This window comes from Alligator sinensis, unplaced genomic scaffold (assembly GCF_000455745.1).
Source record: "Alligator sinensis unplaced genomic scaffold, ASM45574v1 scaffold72_1, whole genome shotgun sequence".
NCBI classification, from domain to species: domain Eukaryota; kingdom Metazoa; phylum Chordata; order Crocodylia; family Alligatoridae; genus Alligator; species Alligator sinensis.
The window spans coordinates 863,540-877,807 of NW_005842547.1; the positions used below are offsets into that span (position 1 = coordinate 863,540).

General features: G+C 44.5%; 1 protein-coding gene across 1 annotated transcript in view; it reads left to right on the forward strand.

Annotated features, from left to right (window-relative positions):
- Positions 1-14,268, forward strand: part of LOC102386534 (CUB and sushi domain-containing protein 1) — a 796,348-nt gene that overhangs the window by 600,434 nt on the left and 181,646 nt on the right. Inside the window, exon 27 of the mRNA XM_006032113.1 lies at positions 8,825-8,941. Within this exon, the coding sequence (XP_006032175.1) occupies positions 8,825-8,941 (117 nt within the window). The remainder of the gene's footprint in view (positions 1-8,824; positions 8,942-14,268) is intronic.

The window sequence follows — 14,268 nt, forward strand, 5'->3', positions numbered from 1 at the left end:
AGGGTGGCTTTTTATACTGTTGAGGACAGGACAGGGCAGCTTTTTATACTGCTGGGGACAGCACAGGTGCTGGCCCAGGGCTCTAGCTCCCCCTGAATGCAGAGCCGGGAGGAGCCAGGCAGGGTTATTTTGCCCCAAGCGGCACAATTTGCTCCACAACAAAGTTCATGTCTGAGAACGTGCACTGAGGCAAAAAGCCCTGGCTCAAATTTGCACCACTTCTCTTTGAGGTGCTACAAGCGCGTGTGCTTGCATGTGTGGACACACCCCACGGGTGCATCCAGCTGTGCACCGTTGTGCGGTATGTGGCGCTGCAAACACATTTGCAATGCCACATACTGCACAATCCAGTGAATAATGTCATAATGTCATTCTGTGGTAGCATGCTGCCTGAGCGTGTGCTGCACCAAGTTTGTTTTGGTTTCCCTGTGGATTTTTTGACCTCTGGATATCCAGGGGCCAAAAAAAAACACAGAAAAAAAATGGAGCAATGCAATCATAGCCAGTGTACGCTGCTGAAAAGTGGAGCCCAGCCACCAGGTGCTGCGCTCCATTGCCAGCCTGGCTCCATGTGGCAGAATCACCATGGCTGCAGCCCTGGGAGGCTCCCAGGACACCAGCTAAGTGCTGGCCCCATCCTTCCCTACCCTACCCGGGGCAACTTGCCACATGCCAAAGCACACATGACACGGGCATTTCCTGGAAACAAATAGCGACGGTGCAAGGTGCACCGCCACTATGGTAGCATGCTCAGAAATATGCCTACCAAACTGGACACCTCAGGGAACCTAGGTTCAAGGACATTTTTCTGGTTAATAGCTCTAGGTGTGATATAGGTGCTGTGCTGTGTGCTGAGATGATAGTTATTCTGGGTATGTGCAATAGTACAATTCTAGTTTATAGGGAATTTTCCCACTAAAACTCTTAGTGCTTAAGGGTTTTTTGGGCTGCATTCCTAAATCAAAGTGTATAAATTCCATGTACTTCCCACTTTAGGTACCTATGTTCTTTTTAATGGATCTGGGTCTTTGCTGCTTAAAACAGGATTGGTAGAATTTAGGCAGGTTGTAATCCTGAGAACCCCACTCAGTTGCTGCTGGAGGCACCTAAATTCCATAGTTGCTTGGATTTTGATCTTAAAGTTTACCAGGTACCTCTGTGTACACAGTCTTGTTGCTAGCCTGACCAGGATCCAGAAAGTGTCTTGAAGGAATTGATCCAGTAGATATTCTGGTTGGTGTTGGCATGCCTAACACCAACCAGAAGGGTCTTTGTGTTACAGCCTTGCTTAGTTCTTTGGAAAAAAAAAAAGATAGACATCTGTTTAAGCTTCTAGATTCAAAGTGTACAGAGCTGCCTCCATCAAGTACTGAATTAGGCACCTGGAGGGTGTGAGGTGGGAAGTGACTATTTGTTAGCTATACTCCACTGCACTCTCTGTATGCAGATATGAAACACTTTATGATAAGCATACTACCTGTTTGACCCCATTCTGAGGTACCTAACTCTGAGGTTCCTACAGGTCTTTCCCAAAATGTGGTATACCTGATCCAATGCACCAGTTGCTCTCATTGCTACTGCATGGGTAAACAGCAGCTATAAAAGAAAATGAACTCTCTCAGAAAAAATATAAAGAATGGACACATACACTCACCATTAGGAGCACATTTCTCAGAGAGTAATCTGTCTCTGACTTCACTTTTTTCATGCTCAAGGGAAATCTACCTAACATTATTAAAAGGTGAACTTGGGAACAAAAATTGATAAACTGGCTGGATACTAAAAACCAAGGACTAAACACTGGTGTTGTATTTATAACCCATTGGGTGTCTACATGTGAAATTAATGCCCCTGAATTTTCCTCACAGAAAATGTAAGCTCTTTAAAGTGTTCCTGGGTGCATGTCTCCACATATACCTGTATCAAAAGCAAATTATGCCCTGTCCAGGGGTGCTTCTGTCCTGCTGTGCCCCCCGGCAGCTCTCAGTGGGCAGGGGGGGAGCTGTCCCAGTTCTGGGGGCAGCCCAGATCTGCACAGGAGTGAGGGGTGCAGGGGTGGAGAGCTGTTCTAGCTTGGCAGGCAGCTCCTTGCCAGCCACGGGGAGGTCAGAGCTGGCCCCAAGCCCCATGGAGCAGGACAATCTGTGTCAGCTCGGTCCAACGAAAGAAATTACCTATAAGAAATCCTTGCTTTTCACATTGTATCTGGACTATCAAGGCTACAACATCACTCTTACACTACTGTATCTCTGCCTAGGCATTATAGCCATGGGTCTAGATTACATTCCAGGGACCATGTTTCTAACAGTTAGGCACTGCAGTGCTATACTTTTAGGTGTATATGTCCTTTATTGGACCTTAGGTGTATAAGTTCTTTATCGAACCCCCAAACTCTTTCCTCTTTTCCTTTCAGCTTTCAAGTGCGTGAACTGATTTAAGTAATCTGCAAGCTTGGGAATTACCTGTTGCTAAATTTGTGGGGTTTTTTCTGTTCTTGGCATCTGCATGCTTTTTCTTTCCTTAAACATTAGCATTTCAGTTTAGTCTGTTTAAATTCTATTCTTTCCTAATCCAGTCCCTTTTCCAATCAGAGAAGCCTCCCTCCCAACCCTTTTTATATGACCTTTTGCTGCCCTCAGGTTTATCTCCATCCCAAGCCAGATAGTATTTCATCTTTTAAACATATACAACAAAAATTGTTGTGCACAAATCAATCCAGATGTCTATTTTTGAGCACATTGACCAACATTTCTTCATCCCCTTCATGATTAGAATATCATAGAATATCATTCCAGCATACCTGGTAGTTATATAATGTGAGTAGACAGTTTTAAAATAAGCAGCTAAAAGGAAAAACACCCTGTTGTTGGTATGTGGGCTGCAAGATTCTGCTGTAGAAGATCAGCAATATAGAATTATAGAATTGCACATAAGACTTTGGGAGCAATGGGATGAAGCACTGGTAATATTTGAATAAGCATTTCTCAGGGCATGAATTTGCTGTTAGGGGAGGGGTAATGTATTAACATATCCATTAACACTTTGCTTCGGTAGCCTTCCCTCTCACTACCATTTGGGTTTACTTTCTAAAGCAAATGTCTGTTATTTTGTTTCAAGGACATTTTCAAGGTTTTCAGGCCAAAAACTATATATAAAAATATAAGGGATCTCTGGAACCAATCATTCAGAACTGAAAATCTGGAGCAACAGCACTTTTAAAAGGTCATCTGTAGTGCCAGAAGTCATCAGCAATGACTTATTCTTAATTTGTTATTTCCTCAGAAAAGAATATATCTGTTCATATTATGCACTGGTGCAAGGAGCACTCCCATGCCTAAGAACCAAAAGAATCTAATTATCCTAGATTTAATGTTGGATACTTTAGTTTTAAAAATCCTTCAAAAATGCAATCTGTTAATTTCTAGCATATGTATCCCTTGTGATGCATATGGTAAAATATCATTGTAATGGTGGCCTCTTAATCCTTTTGGAATCTCCGTTTTATGGTAGCATTTGATAAAATACTGCCATAAATTGCAAAATAGTGAGTCTCTAAATTAGACACATAATTGAAATGAAATGTTTTGCCACTCACACTACTTCAAAGATACAATAAAATTACTTTTCATTTGACATAAAACTTTCTTTAGGAGGTCTGATATTAAATTTTGAGATGCCTTAATAATTATTTCACTGGGAAAGAGAGTAGTACCATATTTTCTTAGGTATAACACACTTTTTTTATAAAACCAGCCGCTAGCTAGCAATTAGAATGTGCATCACATGAGGCATAGTATAAAAGCAGGTTCTCTCACTTGCTGGATGAAACCAAAAATACAATCTGCAATGATCCAGTAGGAGAAGAACAAGGAGCAGGCTCAGTGCCCTAGCTTTTGCTACTCAGCTACTTACCACAAGGAATGATTCTTTTTTCTTCATTCTTTCTTATAGTCATGTATGTGATATGCGATAAAACATGGTATGTGCTTTTACAGAGGAATATCTATCTATCTATAAAAAAAATAAATACATGCATTAGTTTTAAACTATCCATTACAGCATCCCTTGCACACACGTAACTAAAAACAGGATTTGTACTTGGTTTACAATATTTCCACCAAATACACTTATGGATCCTTCAGTCACTTTCCTAGACTAAATTCTACCTGGGTACATATTAAATAATATGGTTGGATTATTGTTGTAGTGGTCCAGAAAATACAAGAAGGCAAGGATTTTTGCCTTACATCTTGTCTAACATAGAATTATAAAAAATTAGGATTGGCATGGACCTCAAGAGGTCATCTAGTACAACCCCCTGCTCAAAGCAGGACCATCCCCAACTAGATCATTCCAGCCAGGGCTTTGTCTAGCTGCATTTTAAAAACCTCCAAGGATGGAGATTCCACAACATCTCTAGACAACCTGTTCCAGTATTTTACTACCCTCCAAGTGAAAAAGTTTTTCCTATTATCTAACCTAGACTTTCTTTGCTGCAACTTGAGACCATTGCTCCTTGTATTGTCACCTGTCACCACCTAAAATAGTCTAGCTCCATCCTCTCTGGAATCAACCTTCAGGTAGCTGAAAACTACTATTAAATCTATCCTACTAACCATGAACCACTGGTGCCAACCGTGACTGGGGGGGGGGGGGGGGGGGGGCGACTTGGGGGGGGGGGTGGAGGGCACATTGGTGGTGAGCGGGGACCATCTACAGCTACTACCCACGGTGTCAGCGATGGTGAGTGCCAAGCAGGGGCCACCCACAGCCACTGCTGGTAGTGTCACCGGTGGCGGGTGGTGAACGGTGAGCAGCAAGGGGGGACAGTGCTAAGTGGTGAGCGGGGACCACCTGCAGCCACCACCAGCCACATCAGCGGCGAGGGGCAGGGGTGGGTGTGGGCAGTGACTGCCTGCAGAAGCCGGTGGCAGCTTTGGCAGTGGCCAATCTCAGGGAGGGCATATGCCCCCCATGCCTACCCTATATGTCACCTATGCTACTAACATATCTACTAATTATACAATTAGTCCATTAGAAGATATCACAAAAAACCCTTGCCCCTCTCAAATAATATAGAATAATATGTGTATGTTTCTCTTTACTTGTGATTAAAAGTACTGCAGATTTTGGAATTTGAAAACCAACTACAGAAGCGATATATGGTATATCTATGCAACACAAAGTAACCTAACTGCAGCATTCCACTTACACATCTCTACCCTATATTTTAGCATGATAATGTGGAACTTAAGATACTCAAGCCAGTTCTTTTATTTTTACACAGTACTGCCCTTTGCTGTTTATTCATACTACATATAATAATAAGAATTACTAAATCTTTGCTGCAATCTTTTCTGTGTTATTTAGATTACACAGAAAAATGCTGCTTCTTTTTTGTTTTCACAGATTCTCCTCACCCTTCTCAGCCCTATAGAGTGAGGGGCTGCCTGTAGCAACTGCTTCCCTAGCAGGGGACAGAACAGGGTTTCAACCAGTGAGATCCTCCAAGGGTAGAGTGTGACCCAAGGAGCAGCACTAGTTGCCTCTGGCTTGACAGCTCTCCTGTGTAGTTCTTGAGCCACAATGTCTGTACACTCCAACTTCTAAACTACTTTCATGAACAAAGAATTTCACAAAACTACTTGGCTCTAGAACTGAATACCTGTTCATTAGGGGTGTGCGAAGTGAGCCATATTCAATTCAGATTCAGATGGAGCATCCCACAGGAATGTTCTGCTCCCTTCCCCCATGTGCTTCGCAGTGGACCTGGAAGTGGGCTGGAAGTACTTCCAGTCCAGTTCTGGTTCCTCTGCTGAGCATGGAAGGGACCCCCTCCCTGCACTCCCCCAGCTTGGCGATCTGCCATGGGGGGACCCTGGGTGCCCCCCCAGACCCAGAAGGCACAAGTCATCAAGCTCGGGGTGGGGGGAGGGTCCCCTCACATGCTCCATGGCAGACCCAGAAGTGGACTGGAAGTGCTTCTGGTCCACTTCTGGGTCTACCACTGAGCATGTTGGATACCCCACTGTGCTCCTGTGGGACACTCCATCTGCACTACCATCTCGGTGTTCATGAGCCACCTGGTACCTTGAAATATGTAGAAAAAACATATAAATCAGTGTCTATGTCCAAATCATCAAATCTCTCTGAATCAATTTGGAGGGTTCCGATTCAATTCAGAGAGATTAAAGGGTCTCCTGATTTGATTTGGATTTGGAGATTCAGATGCTGAATTGGGCCAAATCTCTGCCGAATTTAATCAGCAACTGAAACTTTGCACAGCCCTACTGTTCATGCCTCTGTCATCAAGGTACAGAATAAGATGTAACAGGCTTGTCTTGGATGATATTAAATAGTAGGAAGAACTTTCTAATTATTAGCATGGTTAAGCAGTAGGACAGAATACCTAGTAAGGTAGTGGAATCACTATTTCTGAAAGTTTTTAAGTGCAGGTTAGACAAATATTTGTCTGGGATTGCTTAGACAGGGGTGAACTGACCTGTAGCAAGGCATTGGGTTATTTTGTTACCAGATTTGCGCATCACTTTAGGGTGTGCTCATTTATTAGGGGTACATTTCTGGGGCCTCTGTAATTTTATATATTTGCTGCTTATGTTACTTGTGTTTCTGTATGGAGCTGTATCTCTCCCTTCTGCAAGTCCTCACACCCAATGGAGCTATCTTGCAGGACTCAGGTTCAATGGGGCTGGGTGCCTCCAACTACCAAATCAGTAAAACACATATATGCATATACACACACAGATTAACAGGGCACATCTGAGCCAGGCCAGGTTATTCAGCATTGAAAGGCTAATACCCTTATATGCCTTGAACTCAGTTCATCAGGACAACAATAAAATGTAGTCAGACACAAGCACATGGGTTGGCAGAGCAGACCTGAGTCAGGCCGGATTATTCAGCATTGATAGGCTGAGACCCTCATGTGCCTTGAACTCAGTTCATCCCTTATTTCAGCAAAAACAATAATAAATGCAGTTAGACACACATACACACATACTAACAGTGTACGTCTGATCAAAACTTTCAGCTGATACCCTCATGCGCCTCAAAGCTCAGCACATCCCAATCCCTTGTCACAGTGCTCCTAGTAGTAACTCCATTGGTGAGCAGACCCCATTGTAGTTTTGGGCATTATGGGGGTCTTCGACTTTGGTAAAAGAAGCATTGCTGCAGAGCAAATGGGGAGGTCAAGGGGAAGGAAGAGTAAGTGAGGCTCAGAGAGATAGTATAGCAATCAGCTTGACCATAAAAGTTATTTATTACCAGGTATATGAATTTATGATGATACCAGTAGTAATAGCCATACAAGAGAGACAAATAAAATAGTTACAATATTACTACTGGTATCATCACTTTCAATAAGGTATTTGGGGAAGTCTAGCTGAAGTTTGATCAGCAAAAGTCAGATTTAGAAAGCTCTGCCTGGAGTATGAGGACAAAAGTCAGGTTTAGAAAGCTTTGCCTGGAGTTAGAGAGAGAGAGAGAGAGAGAGCGATCAGCAAAAGTCTGGTTTAGAAAGCTGGGCCTGGAGTAAGAAAACAAAAGTCAGGGTCCTGGAGTCAGAGAGAGAGAGTTGGGGTCTCACCACTCAGTGAAGCTTGAACCAGTCGAGGTTCCCAGGTGTTTGTTGGAGCTGGCAGACAGGCAGAGATCAATGGAGGGCTTCCAGGCAGAAAAGGAATGGAACTGGTGCAGCTTTTGGATCCAAGCACCAGGACAGAAACTTGAGCTCGGGTAGGGGTTTTTGTAGAGAACTAACAGTGGCTTAAGGGAGGACACTAGGTTTGCTCATGGGTAAACAATGGCTCATATGCTGGATAATAGGAACTGATCACTCCTGGCTATGGGTGGCATTACTCCGAGGGAGCTCACAATACAGGCAGGCATATTCAGTGTTTTGTGTACCAATAAAGGACAGATTACCAGAACTGGTCTCATAAATGCTGAACTGGGGTGTGTGCAGATGTGGGTTGATTAGCATTTGGAGCAGGGATCCCCCATCATGCAGTGCTCCCCTGCTTCTCTGGTCCCAGAGTTCAGTGTGGTCCTTGCCTTGGGCTTTCTGTTCTCAATCCTGAAAGCTAATGAAGGTGATTTCCTGCCCCGTCTCCCATGCAAATGAGTTGCCATCTGGTTCCATCTCCAATGTAAATGAGCCATGGGGAGCAACTCCCCATGGCTCATTTACATTGGAGAGTTGCTTCACTCCTATCACACTTGTCTGGAGGGTTTCAGGTGTGTCTCCCACTGCATCTTCATTGTCTTTTGTACGTCCTTCCTCTAATCAGTTCTATTTCAGGCAGAGGTTGAGATGGGGGGGGGGCAGGGGTCTTTTTGGAGTCAGACAGGCTGCGTACTGTGCTAGGGTTTCCCAAGAACACAGAGCTGCCGACAGGTGACAATTTGACTTTCCAAGTTCCTTTTCACACCTGTTTATTTTCTATGTTATTGTTCAAAAGTTCAGTTTTAGACCTGAGGAGGGGACACTTGGTTCCCAAAAGTTTGTGCAACATTTCTTCCAGCTATATAGTTGTTCCAATAAAAGATATCAGAAATAATCTTTGCCTACATTTTAATGTAATTTAATTTTAATAACCATGTGTTCCTGATAAAGACCACTATATCTGTAGCTATAATAATAATAATAATAATAATAATAATACCAATAACAGCAACAGTAGTAAAAACTCTAAACACCAAACATTTCACTTTGAAATATTGCATTTTTTAGCTTCTAAGATAGCATACATAGTAGAAGGTGTAGCTAAGGATGATACTTTTGTTTCTGTTCTCTTTTCAGCTCCATGTGGAGGACAATACACTGGATCAGATGGAGTGGTCTTATCACCAAATTATCCTCATAATTATACTGCTGGACAGACATGTCACTATTCAATAACAGTACCTAAGGAATTTGGTAAGAGCTTACTTTTGATGGCATGTTAAACTCATCTTTGTTCTAACATTGGCTTTCACTGCTCAGAAATAGTTCTAAAGAAAAGAAAACTTTGATTTTTATGAAGTGAAGAGCTTAAAGTTTTCACTGTATTACAAATTGCTTAGCAAGAATATACAGAGTCTTGAGGTGGGGAAAGATTCAAGAGTTTTCACCTCCTTTTCCCCAGGATAATCAACAAAATCCAGCGAAGTATAGGCTGTGTCTGTTATCCAAGAACATCATGAACACTTTCATAGATTACATAGTTCATCATCATAGGATAATCATTCATTCAGGATTCACTCACTCACAGTAAATCAGTAGCTAAGAAACAAACATCAAGTGGTCTCTCTCATATTTTACTTCTAGGTATTTAAGTTTAATAAAGACAAAATGACTTATTAAACTTAGTCATATTTTGATAAATAAACCTAAGAGGCTAGGAGAGAAAAGGAGAATATAGTACAAGAAGAAATTTTACTTATGTGGTATCTCACCAAAGTTTATAAGATAACCACAAACTAAATAGTCTGTTTTTTTCAGTGAATTACACTATTTCTGAAACATCTCTAAAACATCTGTGACTGAAGTTAGAGAGTATATGGATCGGGTGTTCAGTGAAACTGATCTCAGATAAAGAGGCAGGAGATGGATGACTTCTACTTCATTATTTAGGCCGTGTGTAGACGAAATGAGGGGCATGTGTGCATGACACTTTAAAATGTGCTAAATGCTTTTGCACCACTTTAATAGCATTGGTGCCTGCAGACCTCGGCAGTATTGCGCATTAATTCCAGCCACTGTAAGAAATTCAGCGATGTAATGGACCTTAAATGATGTGGGGTGCAGCGAAATAAAGTTCCTCTGAGGAGTTTTAGTTTGCTGCCCCTACAGCTGCGAAGCAAAGCATTGGGCTTTGTACAGCTCTGTGGCTCTGCAGGAAGCCCTGCAGGCAGCCTGGTAGCAGCCCAGGAAAACAAGCTCTGCCCAAGAAAAGTGGCGAGTCTGATCTTCCCTCTCCCCACCCAGAGCCTGCCTGCCTGTCTGCCTGAGCTGTGCAGGGGCCCAGTGCTTCCCTCCATGGCTGTGGTGCCCCCTGGGACTGCCTGAGCCATGTGCCTACAGGTGGGTGCCATCAGGGGGTGGGCATTGCTGCCTCAGAGGGAAGCACCATGTCCGCCAGCAGCTCACCCTCCCCTCCCTACCAGAGAGGCAGGTAAGTCAGCAGGGTGTGTGCACGACACGGGGATTTGATTGGCCTTAAATTAAAGCAGTGTTTGTTTAAGATCCACTGCTTCAATTTAGGGCCCCCATTTCATCTACACACACTGTTACTCATCAAATACGTTTTGCAAAGTGAATCCTTAAAAGCACTGCATATAGAGCAGTTTAATATATCCATTACTTACAGTATGACAGAAAAAGTGTTGCTAGAAGGACTCAGCAGCTTTTATCTCTAAAAAAATTTGGATTAGTTGCTATAGGAATTGCAAGTTAGGAGCTTAGAGAAGAGGTACTGAACATGCTCATAATATATATGTCCTTTTGGGTCTGATCTTTTGACACCATCCTATTTCATCCTGAAACAGGCACTTGTGTAACTATTTGCTTTCTTTGATTGCCTAAACCAGCAAGCACTCTCAGTAAGCCGCTCGTTCCCTCATTAGCTCAATTGTTTACCCTCAATAAGCCACCAACTCCTCCTATAACCCCAGAACAATTTTATTTACATGACTCCGGCTGCAAACAGATGTCAAGTTTGTCTTGGGACAAAGCATTGCATCCCAAGTCAAAGTGCAGCTGTTCAGTTGTCCATGTCCATTTTCCTGGGATAAATCCTAAAACGTTTCATGGGACAAAAAGTACTAACAATTTATCCCAAAGTACATCTGAATGGATATTGTGGGATTGTATCATTGGATCAATGTAAAAAAAGCAGCAGAGAATTCAGCCATTCACTAAAACCTAATTAGATGCCAGTCCAGGGATTTTTCTGTTCTGGGACAAGCAGAGGTACAACTTGTTCAAGGACAATGCTACTTCTCTTCCTAGCCTCTGTATACTTTTTAAAAAGCTTTGGAGAATCCATTTTCTTTCTGCTAGGTTATGTTCCTTCTGCTTTTGTATACCATATCCTGGACCTCAGCCAACCTCCCCTTTTGCCCACCCCTAAGACCACGTTTACTACAGACATGTCTCACAAGAGCAAGTTTTTTATTCCCTTACACCAGAGCTCCTCCTCCCCTCTTCCTCCCCAACAAACAGAGTCCCTCCACCACCCACCAACAATAAAACACCCTCTTCCCTGTGCAAACTATTTGCAAAATGTGCTTTGTGTGTCCTGTCCTGGGGTGAGGGGCCATGAGGTGAAAGCACATAGGGGGCAGAGCCCAGGGACAGGCAGCTAGCATCCTGGCCTCTGGCTATTCCTCTGTGGGTGCAAACACCACATCAAGCCCAGTGGGCAGGGAGCTTTCCCAGTGTCAATGGCAGCTGGTTATCCCCCTGTGTGTGTGGCTCCAGACCCCACTCCTTCCCCACTCCTGCAGGCTAGCTTTCTATCCTGTGCTGCCACCCAGCCCACAGTGCCAAGGCTCAGGGGGCATGGGGCTCCCAGACAACTGGGATGAAGAGCTGCCTGCACCTGCCCTCCCCACAGGGGGCCTCTCCCAGGAGAAGCCCAAAGCCCAGCCCCCCCAGCTGCACCCCACGCATGCTCCTGCTGCATGTGTTGTGGGTGATGCACAAGGAGATGTTTGAGCAGACTGAGTGGTGCCCAGCTCACTATGCCCTGCTGTTGCTGATCTCCATGGTGTCCCACACCTGTGCATCTGGCACAGGACCCTGAGCATCAGTGGTATGGAGGGCAAGCATGGGCTTTCCCACAACCTTCACTGTCACCTGCAGGATTACCTGTGGCTGTCCTACATGTCCCTGCTCCCTGCATCCAAGGAAGACATTGCTGACAGCACTGATGCATCCGTAAGCATGTGAGAGGCTCATGCCCACCTATCTGCAGGGGAACAGGCTGCTCAATGAAGTTTTGCACTGTCCCCCACCTCCCTGTGTGCTATGGTGGGGAGCCCAGGGCCAGACAAGTGCAGTCAGGCTGGGCAGGGAGGGGGATCAGGAACCGGGTGCCAGGGGCAGGGGCCAGGGTGGGGAGAGCCCTCTACCCAGTGCAGGTCTTTCCACGTGGCCAGGTTTGGCATGGCCTGTGGTTCCTCTGGGTCCCACTTGGTGGCAATGGCACACAGCTCTGGGCAGTGTCCTCAGATAGTGGGGTATGGCATGTGAGTGCCCAGCCACCCCACATCCGGGAGGAGCTGTTGCTGCAGGTGGCCAGTGGTGACATGAGTGGTGCCACACCTCATGGCTGGGGCTGAGGTTGTGCAGCTATTGAGGCACATTCTTGCCCAGGCTCCCTGAGCTGCTGATGGAGGCTGCAGCCAGGGAGCTCAGCAGAAAGGGCTACTGTAGGCCCAAGATGCCCTCCCTCAGGGAAGTGTCCTCATGGGAGCCAGGCCAGGGTGGGAGCTCTGACAGGCTGCCCATGATGCTGTAGATAGCACAGCTGCAGTGTGGATCCTGGGACACAAGGATGACTGCCAGCTGCCACATAAAGGGTGTGGACTTGCAGGTATTCTCTGACTGACAATTATGGTCTGTCATGGTGACCCATTGTGCCTGCAAGGCCTGGACCTTTATGCAGCACTGCCACGCTGACTGGTTGTGCCCATATTCCCATATCCAGCCTGACAGCCACTCATAGACGTGGGCATTGGAGTGCCTGCCTTGCATGAACTGGTGCTGCACCTCTACCTCACCCCACAGAGCCACAAGGTCACCAGTCTCCTCCGTGCATCAGTTGGGGCCCCAGGTGGTGAGTACAGGCATGAGCATGGGTGAAGATAGAACCATCAAGGGTTCTGTGCCATCTTTCTGGGCCTCCACATGTCTGTCCCTGTGGCTCTGGGCCTGGGCAGCTGCCTGTAGTGCCCAGCACAGGGACATGGGATGGGACTGACAGCTGCACAGCTGAGGCAATACTCCACAACACCTGTAGGGTCAGGGCAGGCTGCTGAGGGTGAACTGTGGGCAGCTGGAGCTGGCCCTAGCAGCCAGAAGCTGCCTGATGCTGGGCCTGTGTGCTGTCGGGGCTGCCTCCAGCCCCCTGCAGCAGCCTATAGTACCCTGCATGCCTGGATGGCACAGGCCTAGCAGCTATGTGGCACTGTAGTGCCAGGCAGTGGTGCCAGGGTGCAGGCAGGCTGTGGCCAGCCCAGGGAAATACAGGCTCCCTACTTATGTTCCTCAGGGCTCAAAATGCCTGCAGGTTTTAAAGGGCCTGAGGCAAGAGCTGCCATAAAGGCATCCCAGTCCCAGGGCAGGAGAGGCTCTCAACCCGCAGCCCTGGGACTAGGCTTAAGTTGGCCCTTATTGACAGGGCTGACCTGGCAGCAAATTTACTCCCAGGTTGCATCTACACATGTGCTACTGGACAGTAATTAATTGCGAGTAAATTTGCTACTTCTAGTTCCAGGTAGCAAGTTTACTCACAATTAGTGATTTTTATTGTGCTGTAAGTGTGCACACATGTAGACACATGCACTTACTGCACAGAAAACTAGGCTCCTGCACCATTAAGCATCTTGTGTAGATGCATCCACTGGGCACATTAGTTAAGTGCAGTAAATTAATCCAATGGACATTGTGTCACACAAAAAAAGCATTCATCTGTGCTAATGCACAGTAGCTTTAGTCCAATGTAATTAACTGTCTCTCAAAAAGCATTCATCCATGCTAATGTGCAGTATCACTGATTATGGGTTATTATAGGTAATAAACTTACCTGTACATTCATGAATGTTAATTTACATTCATTAATGTAATTATGGCACATTAATGAATGTGTAGACATGCCCACTGTTTTAGTTTCTGGCCAGATGCAGGCGGATTATTGTGGATTATTTTACTTTTTCTTTGTGTTTTGGAGATTTTCTATGCAACCAGGGGAGGAACTATATATGTGTATGCGTGTGTTTGCAAAAATGTTAGATGGAATGTAGATGGAAAAATGTTACAAGAAGCAAACCAAATATTTATATTTATATATATATATATATATATATATATATATATATATATATATATATATATATATATATATATATATATATATATATATATATATATATATATATATATATATATATATATATATATATATATATATATATATATATATATATATATATATATATATATATATATATATATATATATATATATATATATATATATAT